The sequence below is a fragment of the Anser brachyrhynchus genome (assembly GCF_964034855.1).
Source record: "Anser brachyrhynchus genome assembly, chromosome: 8".
In the NCBI taxonomy this organism is placed as follows: Eukaryota; Metazoa; Chordata; class Aves; order Anseriformes; family Anatidae; genus Anser; species Anser brachyrhynchus.
This window is the reverse complement of record NC_137702.1, coordinates 30,073,350-30,088,725: the sequence shown is the minus strand read 5'-3', so window position 1 is coordinate 30,088,725 and position 15,376 is coordinate 30,073,350. Positions and strand designations below refer to the sequence as shown.

Sequence of the window (15,376 nt, the reverse complement as noted above, 5' to 3'; positions counted from 1 at the left end):
CGTTGGTCTATCCAAACTGGAAGTGTCAAGGCAATTAATTCCTGTGCTCTCTCTTTTCTAAGTTTACTCAAATACAATGAGGAGCAGAAATACTACTAAGTAACACATGATAAGTGCATGGTTGTACACTGCAGAACTAGGTTTCCTGGCTTGAACTTTGCCTAGCTCTTTCCTGCTGCCCTGTAATAGAGAGAAATCTCCCAATACACAGTAGAAGCAAAATGAAGATACCTTTTCTTCAGAGGCAATATTTCAATATGGGACTTAATGGATTTTAAAAAATCATGAAGTTACCATTTCAAGAAGGGACTCTTCAGAATCCACAGATCTGCCACTTAAAATTCACAAAAGAATAGCACAGACTGTGCTTTTCAAAGGCACCCCAAAGTTAATCTGCCTAACTCCCACTGCAAGCTAATGAGTTTTGACATTTCTAGAGACTCTTCAGCAAATCCCCCAGCTATGGTATATAAGCACCTTTTCTTGGCCCAAACAAATTGTCTCCTGCAGAGGTGCCCGTTTTTCCACCACCATGCTGGAATGAGGCATAATCTCTGCTTTTACACTCTTCATTCCTGGGAGCCTTTCCAAGATAATCTGTTCTGTACGGACTGTTTAGGATGCCTCTGCCCCCGCTAAGTCAGTGACGAAACTCTCATTGCTTTCAGCCTATGATGTCTGTGTCCAATGAGCTCATCAACAGTTTGGGATGAATCCAAAACCTCTAGTTGAGCTCCTCAGAATGTGTGGAAGCCCTTTGCTGTGTCTGTCCCACAATAATGTATTCCCATAGCTCAGAATCCTATAAGATCATATTTCTCTGTGTAGAGCCAAAATAATAAGGGAAATCTGTCCTTCAAGTTGCTGCTGGTAAGGTCATCCCAGCATCACTTCGTAACTACCAGTACAAAGAGTTCGGACTAATATTCGACTGCTTCATCCAGATATAGTCTCATTCATTAAGACATGGGCAGTTAATACCTTTGAAAAAATACTAACTTTTAAAAGTTAAAATGCATTTGAAAACTTTGGCCTAAGGACACAGAAAGAAGGTAAAATTGCTACCAAGTGTTTGGAAAAGACCAAGACAGCTGTGCTAGCTCTGTGAAGATAATTCTACTAACATTTGTTCAGGCAAAATACAACACCATAGTAAGCAAAAAGAGATCGATCAGTATAATACTTATTTAATACTTATTAAATAAAACCATACACTTTTAGAAGTAACTAGTTCCAAGAAGCATTTAGAGAACTTCTCTGAGTTTACAAAATAAAAAAGCACAACTCCATACAAAATAGGAATTAGAATGTCACTTTAGAATGTCATCTTTCTGTGCAGAATGACTTTTAAGGCACAGGCTACTAATTCTCATATTCAGCACTTTCCAGACCAAATGTCCCACATAAAACACACTATTCTGTATTCCCAACTCTGTACTCTCCCCTTCCCCTTGTGCCTTGACACTTTAAAATAACATGCTTCATTTCATGCCTTTATTTTACTATCCTTCAGTTAATTCTATTTTCTATAGTACGACTGGTACCAAGGTGTGAGAAATCTTTACCACCAATCTCTGCTATACACTTCAACCAAACCCTGAAAGGTGCTGCTAAGTAGGTGGCAGAATACGTAAATATGAAATACAGGAAACTACTAGCTGCCTGCTTTAATGCTCTCTTTGCCCACAGAAGGAGCTTTACTGTTAGTATTTCTCCTCACGGTTCTCCTTCAGGGTTTATGAAAATGTTTCCAAACAGGGTAAACCTCAGGCAAATTTCATGCTCAAAAAACAGTCTGGACACAGTTTATGCATCTATCATTCTTGTGGAAGTTGTCTAAGGACTGTGGTAACAACATCCTCTTATCCACTGAGCCCCGATTACCATCCAGCATAGCATCACTGGGTATTGAGTGCCTGGTAGCTCTTTAGCCATCACTATTTTTGCACTGTGGCTGCCTTGGATTGGCTGTTTTAGTGGCGCACAGCAACACACTACCAAAGGGAAGAACAGGCAGTGAAAACTATGTCATTCTGTTGGCAGCACTGAGTAAATTAAGCCAGGAAAAATATAATTGGAGTTTAGCCAGAATACAAGATGTACTACAGATCTTCTCATCAAAACGGCTAAGATCTTGGCCTGAAACTTAGACTAAATTCCATTTAGAAAAGGAAAAGACATTGCTACAAACTTACAGCTGCACCAAAGGTGACCTTTACAATACCAGTTTTAAAGAATAGGGGAAGAGAAGCATATGCTCAGCTCTTATTTTTGCTTTTGTTTGAAATGTCCTGCTTCTTTGATAGTAGCTGAGAAACAAAGACCAGGAGAACAGAGAAATGGAGATGAGCAATGTTCATTTCTGAGAGCTGTTTCTTCACTACTGAAAAGAGCAAGTTTCCTAGGAGTGGATTCCCCAGGGCGATGAACAGTATTTCAGTGGAATCAGGGAAGACTAGCCAAGGGACCAGGCCCTTGTCTATCAAACGGAATGCATAACAGTCAAATCGGTTGTTCTGGCTGAAAAGTAGTCAAACTGCAAAATGTTCTAATTACTTAGGTGACAGCATTGGTCAACAATCCAGCAAGCCCAAATCACTTGCCATTTAGATACCACAATAACCAATTGTGCTAACTGATCCCCAGTGTGAACCCTCCTATAGCAATGTCTCATACTTACAGTCTTGTAAGGCAGAGTACCTTGCCTGATAAATGGGGCTCTACCTTGTAGAGACAAAATGCTGAGCTAGCACTCGTGCAACTGTAGAACAACCTTCCCCACGTCCCCTCAGCGTCTGCCTGGCAAATCCATTTCCTAGACTTCTCCAGAAATAGGTGGGCAGTGAGAAACATCAGGACTGTGACACTTAGAGTCAAACTGCATCTAAATTGTCCGTTCGTTTATCTTGAAGCTTCTCAACTGCAGTAATTAGAAATTGTAATGCCCTTACTAACAATGGCAGTTTCTACTGCTAAGCAAATTCATTGCTTGGGTTATAATCTCTCTTTGTTGGAGCGTGACTGTGTGATAGTGAATGACGGATTCCCTACCCATCACCTCTAGCTCCTAAACTACTTTTTATCTAGCCGGTATCAGAAGTCACAGCTTCAAACCCATATCAAGCAAAACTCCACTTGATTGCACATACTGAGCATGATGAGCTCTATTCATGGAACAGCAGGTCAGAAAACAAACCTATATTTGTAACAGAAATATAGTCTGTAAATATAGTCAATTTATACTCTTGCACACTGATCACAGATTTTCTGCACAGGATAGCACAGCAAAATGCTTAGTCTCAGAAAAAATGGCAGAAATTATTTGCATTTTCTTGTGTTTATATGGTTTCTTCAAGAAAATATTTGGAAAGCTAGTTTTTTTTTTGGGGGGGGGAAGATGTCCTGTAATTTTTCATCTCTTTTGCTTTATTTCAGTACCCAAATTCTCCCTTTCAGAATCTTAATATCTGAATAGTTCTTAATATCTTCAGCTAAACTTCTTTCTCTCTCCTTTTACTGTTTTCACAAGACTCTTTTTCACAGCAGCAACATTCTGTAGCATTAAAAGATTCTCACGTACCGTGGCCTGTTCTTTCATGTTCACAGGCTGGTTGGAGCATATCAGTGCCATGACTGCCACTCCACACCTGCAGATCCTGTGCACAGCAGTGGGATCCTGGAAGTCACCTAGACAGATAAACATGTCTATAGAATATTTTTGTTGATAGTTACAGGTCCCATTAGGGATAAAAGCTCCGCTTGATGAGGTGGCTTGCAGGCCCAGATACAAAGTGCAAAGAATCTACAGTGTAAAAGACGCAGACCACATCACACGTGTAGCCAAATACATAGTAAGAAGGCAAATTCAGTTATAACCAGTATTTCTGCTTTTGAATATTGGTCTTTGTTAAAACAAAACCAAAGTCTCTGGGACTAACAGTAGTAGGGGAGTCACCACAGGATGGGATTAAACAAGGGACGAGAGTCAATTTTGTGTTGCCTCCTTGGTAAAAACATGGACATCTGTATCTTAAGGATGGATGTGAAAACAGATAAGACTACACTTGAACTGATAAACCAGCACCTTGCATGTTTGCATGAAGAGGTAGACAACAGAAAATGAAAAAGCATCAGGCTGTGTGTTTCTGGCATTACTTAATTCAATTTGCCCCTGCTCATAAAGAAACAGAAGCATTTGGACAAAACAGCACAATATTGCTATCACTGTGACCACAGTACTCAACAGGAGCACAGGGCTCCAAAAGAACCACTCCTGCCTATGACTGAGCTTCCTCTGTCTGGTGCATGACTGCACCAGGAAAGCCACACAGACACTGACAAAACACAAGGAGAGCCATGAGAACACTGCTGCCTGGAGAGGGAAATTTCTCCTTGTTTTTGGCAAGTCTCACATACCTTCTTGACCATAGGTGCCATGCTGAAACCAACGCTCACCTCCAATTACAAGCAAACCAGCAGAACTTCCCAGTTCCACTGCTACCACAGGGAGACGATAGGCTAGATGTAAAAAGTGGACAAAAAAGTCATCAATTTGTACATGGAACATTCTAAGACAAATGCTGAACTGCAAATCGACAACAAACAATGAGAATGTGATGCATTTAAACACTGCTGAAGTGTAAAACTCAACAGAGAGGCACTGAAGGGAAATAGAAATTTTTTAAAGCTAAATTAACGTATGCTGCAAAGTTCTTTACGCCATCTGGTAATAAAATCAATAAAAGAACAATATGGGAAAGTGAGTAAGTTCAAAAAGTAATAAAGAATAAGATACAGGCACATATATATATATATATATAAAGACGGCATCTGTTATAAAGAACGAATGGAAATCACATCTATCTCATACTAAAGAAATAAGAAACGACAGACTGAAAGCCTATTCTGATAACATACTGTCCTGGAAGCAGGCTATGCCAGGACATCTTAAAGCTTCTGGGAGACACAGCTGATAAATTCACATGATAAATCCAGTCTCCATCTGGCAGGTGAAAGAGTGTTTCTCTGTTCCGGGGCTAACCATCGATATGCGCGAGCTTGTAGTCTCCTGTCACAACTAAGTCTATCAGAAAGAACAATACCAACATAACAATACAAATGTGCAAATACTCATCAGCGACTAAGAACACAGCCTGGTCTCCTATCAAATGCTGTCTTGCTGAAAACGTTTGGTTTCCATTTTCCCCAGTAGCAGAGAGAATGGCTGTGTATCTCAGCTCCAGCTGCAGAACAGCAGTGACATGGCAAGCTGCAGCTCTCCTGGGTCCTCCTCACAGCTAATGCAAAAGCTGTGTTTGAAGCCTTGCTAATGGCCCATGAGTGCAGACTGGTGTGGGGATGAGAGGAGAGATGCACAGAAGAGGAGGAACTGTATTCATATCTGGTGACCTACATTTGAGGTCTAATTCAAAGCCTGAGCAGCTGAGTATGGGTTTCAGAAAGGAGACCTCTCAATCAGGAGGATACAAGGAGGCTGAAAGGGAGGAATGATCCTTGGGATTTGCCCGTTGTCTCATGTAATCTGGTGATTTTCTTTGAGTAGCTCCACATAAGAAGTTTTCTTTGGAAAGGGCCATCCATCATATCTGGCATACCGCTCTTAAACACCCTATGCATTTGCAATAATGGAGAAATATATGATCCAAATTGAAAAAAAAGATTAAAAAAAAATACCCATTCTGCCCCCTACTAAGTCTCCTATTCTCCTATTTAAATCCAGAATAAGTGTCCTGACTCCCACCAGGAACTACACAAAATAGAATACACGGAGCAATATCTAATCCTTTCTTGACCAATTTATTTTCTGCTAGATTACAGAAAGTATAATACAACACAGCCCTGCACAACTTTCCCTTCCCCTTAGTTAGGGTTGTTGTCACAAATTCAGGCTATATTTGTGCCTGTAACATGTCTGCCAGACCACTGTCTGTAGGGTCTGCAATCACTGGTTATCATATGATGTGACACAGCACTATGTAACATTAATGAGAAAGACAGATGCCAGAAGCAGAGTGAAAAAGTGAAGACAGAGCACAGAGCCATATAATAAAAGAAGCAGATACACTGAAGGCCTGTGAGCATGAAGAGTCAAGTTTTAGTACTGTTTTCTTTTGTGTAGATACGTTATGTTCCTCGGCGATCTTCCTTTCAAATGAAACCATCACCATAGTGAAGTGGTATGTCCGTGAATCAAACCACTCACTTCAGATCAAGCAGGCCACAAAGAGCCTTGTAGGTGACTGAAACCTTGAAGTGTCTCCCATTGCAGTGCTCAAGGCCTGCAGAAGCTGGTTCTTCCTTTGAGCCTGTAGGTAACCCTTTTCCTCAACTATGAGCAGCTTTTAGTTTCAGGTTTATAGCATTATACAGATAGAAATAAGTTTCAATCCAAATCTTTGAAAGAAACTACATCCATGAGAGAGATTTTCTTAACCTCTACACACAGATGAACAGACTCCTGAAGAAAAATTCAATTCAATTTCATTCATTCAAAAAGCAGAATACAGTCTTTTACCTTAAGTATGCTGGGAAGGCAGGTCATCAGGCAGCAAATAAAAAGCAGCAGCATAGTGTCCAATGCCATGGGAGTACCGACTTCTCTTAATCTGACAAAGAACTGAAGATCAAACATCTTCTGATTATTTGTTTTTCTAAGAAAAAATGGTAATTGACTGAAATGTATACATTATAAGTAGACAACATTCCCACAGGAGATCCAGGATGACAGAACTCTGTCACATAATCAGCTGATATAAGTCCTTATTCATTTGTTTTATTTCTGAAAAAGAGTCATACTGCAAAGCTCTCGCCCTCCATTGACAACACACAGTTTTAGTCTTTCTATCCCCCCTCTTCTGCACTGTGTTTCACCATCTTTGAGCATGACTCTACAGAATAAATATAACACAAGCAGGGACATTCTCAGTTTCCTTCTGGAAGACTGCATGCTCCAAGACTGCACCTTTATAATGTTTTCTCTAATTGCTCAGAAAGACAGGGTATTAATCCCAAAAAAGATCTAACACCTCATCTTAACAACATTGCAAAGTACTGTCAAAAGGCAAGGGACTTGTTTTATTCCTCGTGTTTCCTGTTAGGATTAGCTTCAAACCCTCTGCCTTCAATGAGAGCCAAAAGGGTTTTGGTTTTGTTTTCCTAAATGAGCGTTTCATTCTCATTGCATCAGCCTCATTTTTAGAATATTCAAACGCAGTATCTTTGTCAGTTGCGATCATTTAAATTGAGGTTGCTAAGGAAGGAATAGTAGCTGCTTCTTTAAGCAACAGTAGGAAAAGGGGATGAAACAGTAGACAATTTCTTAGCAGAAAGAGCAGACAGAACAGCAGTTCTCTGCTGCAGCATTTCAAAAACACAGAAATGCTATTCACTACACCCTTGAAATTTTAAATTAGGAAAACACAGCAAATCTATCCAAAATTAGCATATTCACTAATGAGCGTAAGAAAATATTTTCCCTGCTCCTCCATCCCTTTCTCATTCTGTAGGTCTAAGTTCTTACTTTACAATTGTAGGTATGCTTACTCTCTTTTTAAGGGTATCTGCCTACTTCAGAACAATCTAGGAACCAAAGAATCTCATTCAGAACCACATTAAAGATTGGCAGCAAGGCCACAAGTTCCCTCTAACTACCGAGAGTATATATTTAGGTGTAGCACGGTTATTTAGGGAGAGATTTGTCAGAAGGGTCTGGGTTCTTATTTTTATTTAGAACTGAATGTTGTCTGATGAGATCACTGCTGCAAAGAATTTGGTTTTGGCAGCTAAAGTCTTAGCTGGGGTCATTCCTGAAGACCCATTTCAGAGGATGGATTCAGTAGTCTCACAGGCGATTCCAGTGTGCTATTCTTAATCACATTCAATGCACAACAACAGTCCACTAACAAAGCCACCAGCAGCTGCATAATTTAGGGATGATTATTCTATTGATGAGATGACTTCAAGAGGCTGACTACTGCAAAACTATTTGTCTGTAGTCACTAGGGGAAGATATTAGAACAGCAGAGCTCCTCTGGAAAAACAAAAAGCTTAGGTCTTGTCCACACAGGGGGCAATTCAGGACAGCTCATTTGTGAAGCTTTCCTTTACTTTGTGGAAGTCCCTGAAAGCCAGAAAACCTAGAGAGAAGGCTGAAGAGATGAAGTCATGACAGGTCCCCATTCGTCTTTCTGCTTGTCCAGGAGAAAACTGGGCAGCCACTTGTCCCAGTTGCAGTCACACTTGTAGAGTGCCTCAGGGTTAGAGAGTGGTATCTTGCCTGATTTGTCCAGTTCCCCAAGCATGAGAGGTGTTGGGCTATGGCAGGAAAGTCTGGCACGTGGGGGTCAAGTCAGCTGTCAGAGGCAGGCCTTGGTGAAAACACTCGTGGCTGTGCTTAGAGGGAAGTGCTGCTGGGCACCAAAAGGGCTAAGAGGCCTGGAGGCCTGCTCGCCCTACTTCAGCCCTCTGTCCTCCTGCCTGCAAAGCATCCCCAAGGCCAAGGCAATCCAGACGGGCAGGAACGTAATTTGGTAATTTAGTCAAAATGAACTCAGGTTGTCTCTTCCTAAAATATACCGCACTCTCCTTTCTGCATGGAAACCTCAGAAATACCAAAATTAGACTTCAGAAGAGTATAAAAAGCTCCCTGCTAACATAACGTGCAAATGTACTGTCACACTCGCTATGATCTTGGACAGCAACAAAATTAGAAAGCAACAGCAAATAGCAAAGAAAATTTCAGCTGAAAAATAGCAACATTATCCTCTCTTAATACGTATTGTTAAAATGAACGTTTTTAAAAACCTGAAGAGATATGAGCCCAGATGCTATTGCCGTATGTCTTATGCAGTTCGTGATTACGAACAAACAACAGAATACGTATAAGGGAATGTAAAACAGTATGGATACAAGCCCAGCTGGTGTCCCCATATGCCTTATGAATTCCACTTTTAGGAACACAGCAGCATATAGCATTAGAGATGCTTCTTAAGCACCTTATTTATAAATAGAACAGAGCTGTTTCACTGAAGCACACACACAGAAAAGGTCCACAAGGATCATAAAAACAGAAGGTCCATCACGAATCATAAAAACAGACACATGCAAAACCATTGAAATAGTTCAAACAACATATTTTTACTGGGAACCACTCTGAGGTAGAATCTTCTCTGAACAAGGGATGATGCTTGTTTGTCAGCCTCTTCATGGGGATTTTTCTAAAGAACAACCACCAAAAAGCCATGTTAGTTAGAAAATGCCAACTTACTTACATTTGGACAAACTCTTCCTACTGAAAGTTTTCAGGTCCAGAATGAATGCCCAAGCTCCAGGGCAGTGGAGACACTGCAGCTCTGGGAGAGGTAAAAACTTGCCTCTTCTCCAAATCAATCAAAGCAGGGTCTGGAGCTTGGCCTAAGCCAAGCATGGCCTGGAACTTCACCAATAGGCAGCGGACACTTCTGCAATACAGCTCTTCCCCTCCTGCTTTTCAATTTCACCAGAACCACCTCTAAGGAAAGGGAACTGTGGGAATTCCTGGTTAATTATGAAAATACATCATGAAATGCAGTAGATTTTTAAAATCATCTTTTCATTGTTCATAAGCTATCAACCAAAATATATCTACAGCAGATATCTCAAAAAATACACTATATATGATTGAAAAATTATTTTATTTAAAAATACATTATACAGCAGAGTGTCTCTCTGTTTTCTCACTGCTGGTTCACAGAGATTAAATGATAAATTTAACCCAAATATTTGACTGGGAAAGATCCTGAGAGAGAAAGAGACCAGTTACAAGCTGATGATATACAGTACACTGGAAAAGAGTCATCTCTTTTAACATAAAAGAATCTCTTGGTAATCTTATAAATCAGATAGTAAAAAAAAATGTAGGTTTGCTACCATGCAAAAATGAGTGAGGATTTCATTTAAACCTGCACACAAAAATCATTAGTACCTTGGACCCTAAATAGCTAAACTAGGAGAAGGGTAAGTGTGCCTAACACGGTGATACAAACTTTGGACCTACTACAATTTTGTAAACACAGTTGGTAGTCTAATAAAAGTAGCTCTTCAATCACCTAAGTAACATTACTGTAGCTAAGGGCTCTATTCTAGGATTTTTTCCCCACTGATTTATTTCTTTGTTCTCTAATTCTCAGCTTAGCATGATGACTTCATGGGATATACTCTATTGCACTCAAAGACAACTTGGCCTTGCCCTGCTTGCCAAGCAATATTTAAGTAGTTGCATTTTAGTTAAAACAGAGTTTAAAATAAAAATAAGAACTATGTGTTACTATACAGGAATGCATTAAAATTCAACATAGAAAAATATATACCCAATTCTACAGTCATATGTTTCAAACATCTTCTACCAGTGATTAATGCACAGGAAATGCACTGAATTATGGAAAATTTAAGGCCTAGAATGCTATACTTGTTTCAACAGAGCACACTGAACATTACTGTTCTCAATGCGTCTATAGTGCTAGCGTCAGAACTGCTGCTGCCAGAGGAAAACTTTCTGGCGGAAGTTGAGAGTATCTTCAGCATCTACAAGACTCAAATCCATTTGGTTCTTAATTTTTATGGGACAACTTCACTATGAATAGTCACCTAGGCTGTCTTTTGAAGGGGTGGCTCAATTCGATTTTTCACAGTGATAACAGCGATATGATAACATCACCTGATGTTGAAGAAAAAAAAAATAATCTGTCAGTACCATAAAAACTGACAGAGGATTTTTTGCAAGAATATGGCCCTGAAAAGTAAACAGGGATAGAGAGATTCCTAGAGATAAATTCTGCCTGTCCTGGTCTATTCATCTGAAGTAAACCAATGCAGCCATTTCCACTTTTCCATGAATGCTCCAATGTGAAAATGGAGAGCAGAAACACTTTTGCACTTTTCCTCACTAAGTCTGTGACCCTCTTCCCGTCTTAGCACCCCATTCTCCCAGCATAATATCTGTGTGTACAACAAACATGAGCAGAAGATGCAGGCTTCCTTGAGTAATTTGTTTAAGCGATCTATGATTAGCAGGGCTTCCTATCAGATATGCTGAGCTAAGAATGGAGCCCTTAACCTTTCATGGGATAGCATTAGTAATAAAGAATATATCAATGATCAAAATTTCTATATTATTTTCATTTCTTTTAACCTAGATACATATATATCATTCAAGACATTCAAGAACTACAAAACAACAATTCAACTACAATTATGTCAGGAAAATATCCAAATAAATAAACTTTTAATTATGATACAATACTTATTACAGTAAAAATTGGCATTTTTTTTTTCTCTTCAAAAGCAGAAGCACCAGTCTTACATATAACATATTGTTTGAATGATATCTTACATGGAATACAGCGTAATACAATGTGCAAACAGCATTTTCATACAGAACATAATATTTTTCTAGTTTTTATACACTAAAACCGCCTCAAATGGAAACAAGTTCATGCTGAATTAAAAATGCAATTTTAAAAATCAAATTCAAAACAAAGTATGAAGTTCTGTTGGAATAGGTGCATGAATCATTAAAAAACAAGAAGCCAAAATAGAGGGTATTGTCAGATAAATATAATTAGTGCTCAGTTTGTCCCATTCCATCAAAAAGTAAATAGTTAATATTTTTTCTAGAAAGTAAAGTGACGTTCTAATATTTAAGAATTCTTCAAAATGTAGGTATCGTTTTAATGACGTAAAAATCAAGTCAGAAAGAGGACTTCTAAAAATTTCTTATTTTCGATACACTGCAATTATCGTGAGTGGGCTGTGAAAAGAGATGAAGTCCAATGGAGTGAATATACATCAGCATCAACATCATGTGACTTCTGCAAAGGCCGTGATGTGGTTCTGTGAGTTAAAGGAAAAAAAGAAACAAATAAAAACGCAGAAACCACACAGGTAGACATCAGTCACCATTGTGAAAACTGTTGCACCTTCTGCTTTAGGGACAGCCTTATGCTTGCAGAGTACTGCAGGGTGATTTAAATAAAACTTTTCCATTGCAGTGCTCTCACTCACTCCTATAGCCAAGTTTTGTTACATGCTGGAAGACTGTATATGTAACTACACTGAACAAAGCAATTAGGTGTGATGGTTCTACAATATTTTAGTTTTACGTGTATTTTTTAATTAAATAATGTGAATAATAGAATTAGCTGTAGTTTTGTTGGTAAAATATTTGTAATTGAAAGCAAAATGAAAATGACTGTTTCTGGCAAATTATAATATTCTATTTCAGCGTTAAAACAATTTCAATGTTGTTTTTTTTATTTAAAAAAATGCAAATTGCTCCCCATGAGCTCGATAGCATGGAAGGAAGTAAAACAGCACTCAACAGCTGAGAACCTGTATTCAAAGTTTCTTCAGAATCACTAGGGGCCTCTTCACTTGCAATGTTAATCTATTTCCTTCAACAGGACAATCCTTATGAACTCAAATATGTGTCTCAGGATACTACTACATGTGACTCGGCACAGTAAAGCTGTTAGAATCCCAAACAGCTCTGCTGCTTTTTCTTGCTCTAACCTAAGCGAGTGCCTCTGCAGAAATTTGGTAGAGGAAGACTCAAATGTACAGGAACACGTAGGATCCAAAGGAACCATATGTTGCCTGCGGGTACATAGTATCCTTGATTGCCACCAGTTTGGTCTTTTTGTTTGGTTGGTTTTTAAACATGCAATATGTAAAAGGAAAAAAGGGTGTCTCCATTTTAAGCCACATGTTTCTTCTTCATCCCCGGGGCACCCAGAAGGAACTGCAACCACACAGAGCACTGCAGACCTCCCTCATCACCTTCCCTCTTCACCTTCCCTCACTGCCTGGAGCAGGCCAAAGTCAGGAGAAGAGAGGAGGCAGCCACAAGTTGAAAAGAAAGCAGGGATTTAGATAACTGTCAGAGATTGGGATATACCTCCAGTTTCTTACTTAAGGGAAGTTGTTCTAAGTCCCTCAGAAACTCCCACACCATAGGAAGTGCTGGAAAGAAACACTGGCCACCACACAAGTTTATATTTCTCAGTTCTTCCTTGAAATGTCTGGATATCTGTCCATCAGTCTGTAGAGAGCCAGGGGGAAGGGGGACGAGTGTCTTCGATTTTCACACTTCAGAAAAGAATCTACATGCAACCCGGACCGGGGGCATGGGAGAGCTGCCTCTTATTGCCCCTGTCCCAGCATGCTGGCAGCTTTGCTCCTCTCCCTGTGCCATGACTGTACTGTGGCCAGGAGGAGGAGCTCTTTTTTTTTTTTTTTCTGTGCGTACTGAGGATTTTAGCTCTAGAAACATCCTTACCGCATTTTGTGACAGCTTTCACAAGTGAGGAACACCAAATACTAACCATGTACTTTTTTTCTCCAAAGCAGAATGAATATATTTTAAATGAATAACAATGATTAAACCATAGACAGCAGATTTTTTTAAAAGTATTGGGAAAGAAAATAATCAGCATGCGACATTCTGTGAAAGTGTTTTCAGTAAACAATATTAGACTTTAGTCAGTGTTTACAGATTTTGACACTGAAGAATAAAAGAAAAATTAGATTTCTTAATTGGAAAATAAAACATAAGCATTTCAAAGCATTTCAGTTGTTGGCCATCTTCTGCTTCCAGCAGAGGAAAGAGGATGCATTGGGCAACCTCCATGAGTCTGGAATTGCTACGAGGACATTATGCCATTTTCTCCATTGTATTTAGTTTATTTTTCATTTAGATCCCCAAATCATCCTGTCAACTTAAGCTAGCAACAGTCTAAAATTATTCACTTTTTTGATAACCAAGATAGTTAAACATGAGGAATTAAAGAAAAATGTATTTTTCTTGTTATTTATTCTAATTAATTCTTTCACATCGTGTTCCTTTCTCTAAATGGCATACATTTGCCAGTGATGCAGGAACCAAACGGTCTTTTGAGTGCCATTAACTCATGGCTTGGTAACTATTTCTTAAGAAAGGTGAATGTGGTTCTCACTCCTGCCATCTCTACTTTCAAAATGAGCACGTCACCACCCATGGAAGCATATGCAAAGCACAGAACAGAATCACGCAGAAGAAAATCCGCCTTCCTCAATAAACTCTTAGAGAGAAATGCTAAGCTCTCAGTCAGGAAGCAATTGATTTGGACTCTAGTGAAGATTTGTCGATTCATTTCCAATGGTTTCAGCAGGATGATGCATAACTAGGTCAAAATTAATGACTTTCTAATGGCAAGAATCATGGATATTGATTCATGGAACTACGTATTCATGCTTTTTCATAGGTTACCTTCTCATGCAAAACTACAAATAAGCTTTGCTGAGACAGTTCACAGGAAAGCAAACAAACAAACAAACCAGCATCCATCTTCTGCTCAGATGCACTGTGACAGAGTTCATTGTGAGATACTAATCACTGTCAGCCAAAGATTTCCACAAAGGCACAAAGGCAAGAGACAAGCAAAAAAAAAAAACAAAAAAACCACACACACGAAACACCCGAAAGACCTCAGCTTCTCCAGTTTCAAGGGACATGATTTCACCTACAGCACTCAAAAGAATTAGAGCATGCTGAGGGGCTGCTCACAAGCAGCAGTTTCACAGACCTGCACACCAGATTTTGTATTATTCATTCTAAATTGGCAGCATCAGCTTGGTGTCAGCACCGCAAACAAAGCACGCTTCATAACCATGCTCTCACACCACTAACAGAAAAATGAAAGGCTAAAAGGCTAAGCCTTCAGTGCAGGTTTCTGGGGAAAATTATCCATATCTGGATAATGTTAAATAATTGAAAAAGTCCATACCAAGTTTCTTTCTGACTTGCAGTTTTCATTATATTTAACATTTTTAATCTGAAAATTCTGTTCTGTTCTCATTGATACAATTATAAATAATCAGAAATAGTCATCATCTTAAAAATTCTTCTATTTTTGAAAACAGGAATATGAAAAATTGTTTGTAGTTCTTCACGTAGTAGGGTTTGTTAATAGAAAAACAGCACTGTAGTAGTTCTGGCAAAAACAGTAACAACTATATTTTAGTTACCATAAAATTCTCCTGGTCAGCAAAGCTTATTTTATGCTTTTACTGGACAAGCCACGTTTTTAGAGAAAAGAATGCGTTCAAGTGAAATTCCCCATCTAAAACATTGCAGACCTGCACAGAACGCTGCCATCACACATTGTTTTAATTCCATACACAAACACTTAAGTGCACTCTTGCACACATGTTTATTGCCTTATGTGAAGATGGTCAAAATGGTCCATTCCTGATATCCAGGAGAGGAACCTAATGATGCGTGCTTTGAAGGAGTTTTGTTGCAAAGGATCTTCTTGGTTGTTACTAATACCTTGATTCTTTA

At 39.1% G+C, this 15,376-nt stretch overlaps 1 protein-coding gene across 5 annotated transcripts in view; it reads right to left on the bottom strand.

Moving 5' to 3' along the window:
* PLPPR5 (phospholipid phosphatase related 5) overlaps positions 1-15,376 on the bottom strand; it is a 104,045-nt gene that overhangs the window by 32,206 nt on the left and 56,463 nt on the right. For 4 of the 5 annotated variants that reach the window (XM_080602525.1, XM_080602527.1, XM_080602529.1 and 1 more), the window contains one exon: positions 9,676-11,889. The exons of the other annotated variant lie outside the window; for it this stretch is intronic. In XM_080602525.1, the coding sequence (XP_080458651.1) occupies positions 11,857-11,889 (33 nt within the window). In that variant the 3' untranslated portion in view covers positions 9,676-11,856. Of the gene's footprint in view, positions 1-9,675; positions 11,890-15,376 lie in introns of those variants that run through there. 5 annotated transcript variants of the gene reach the window in all.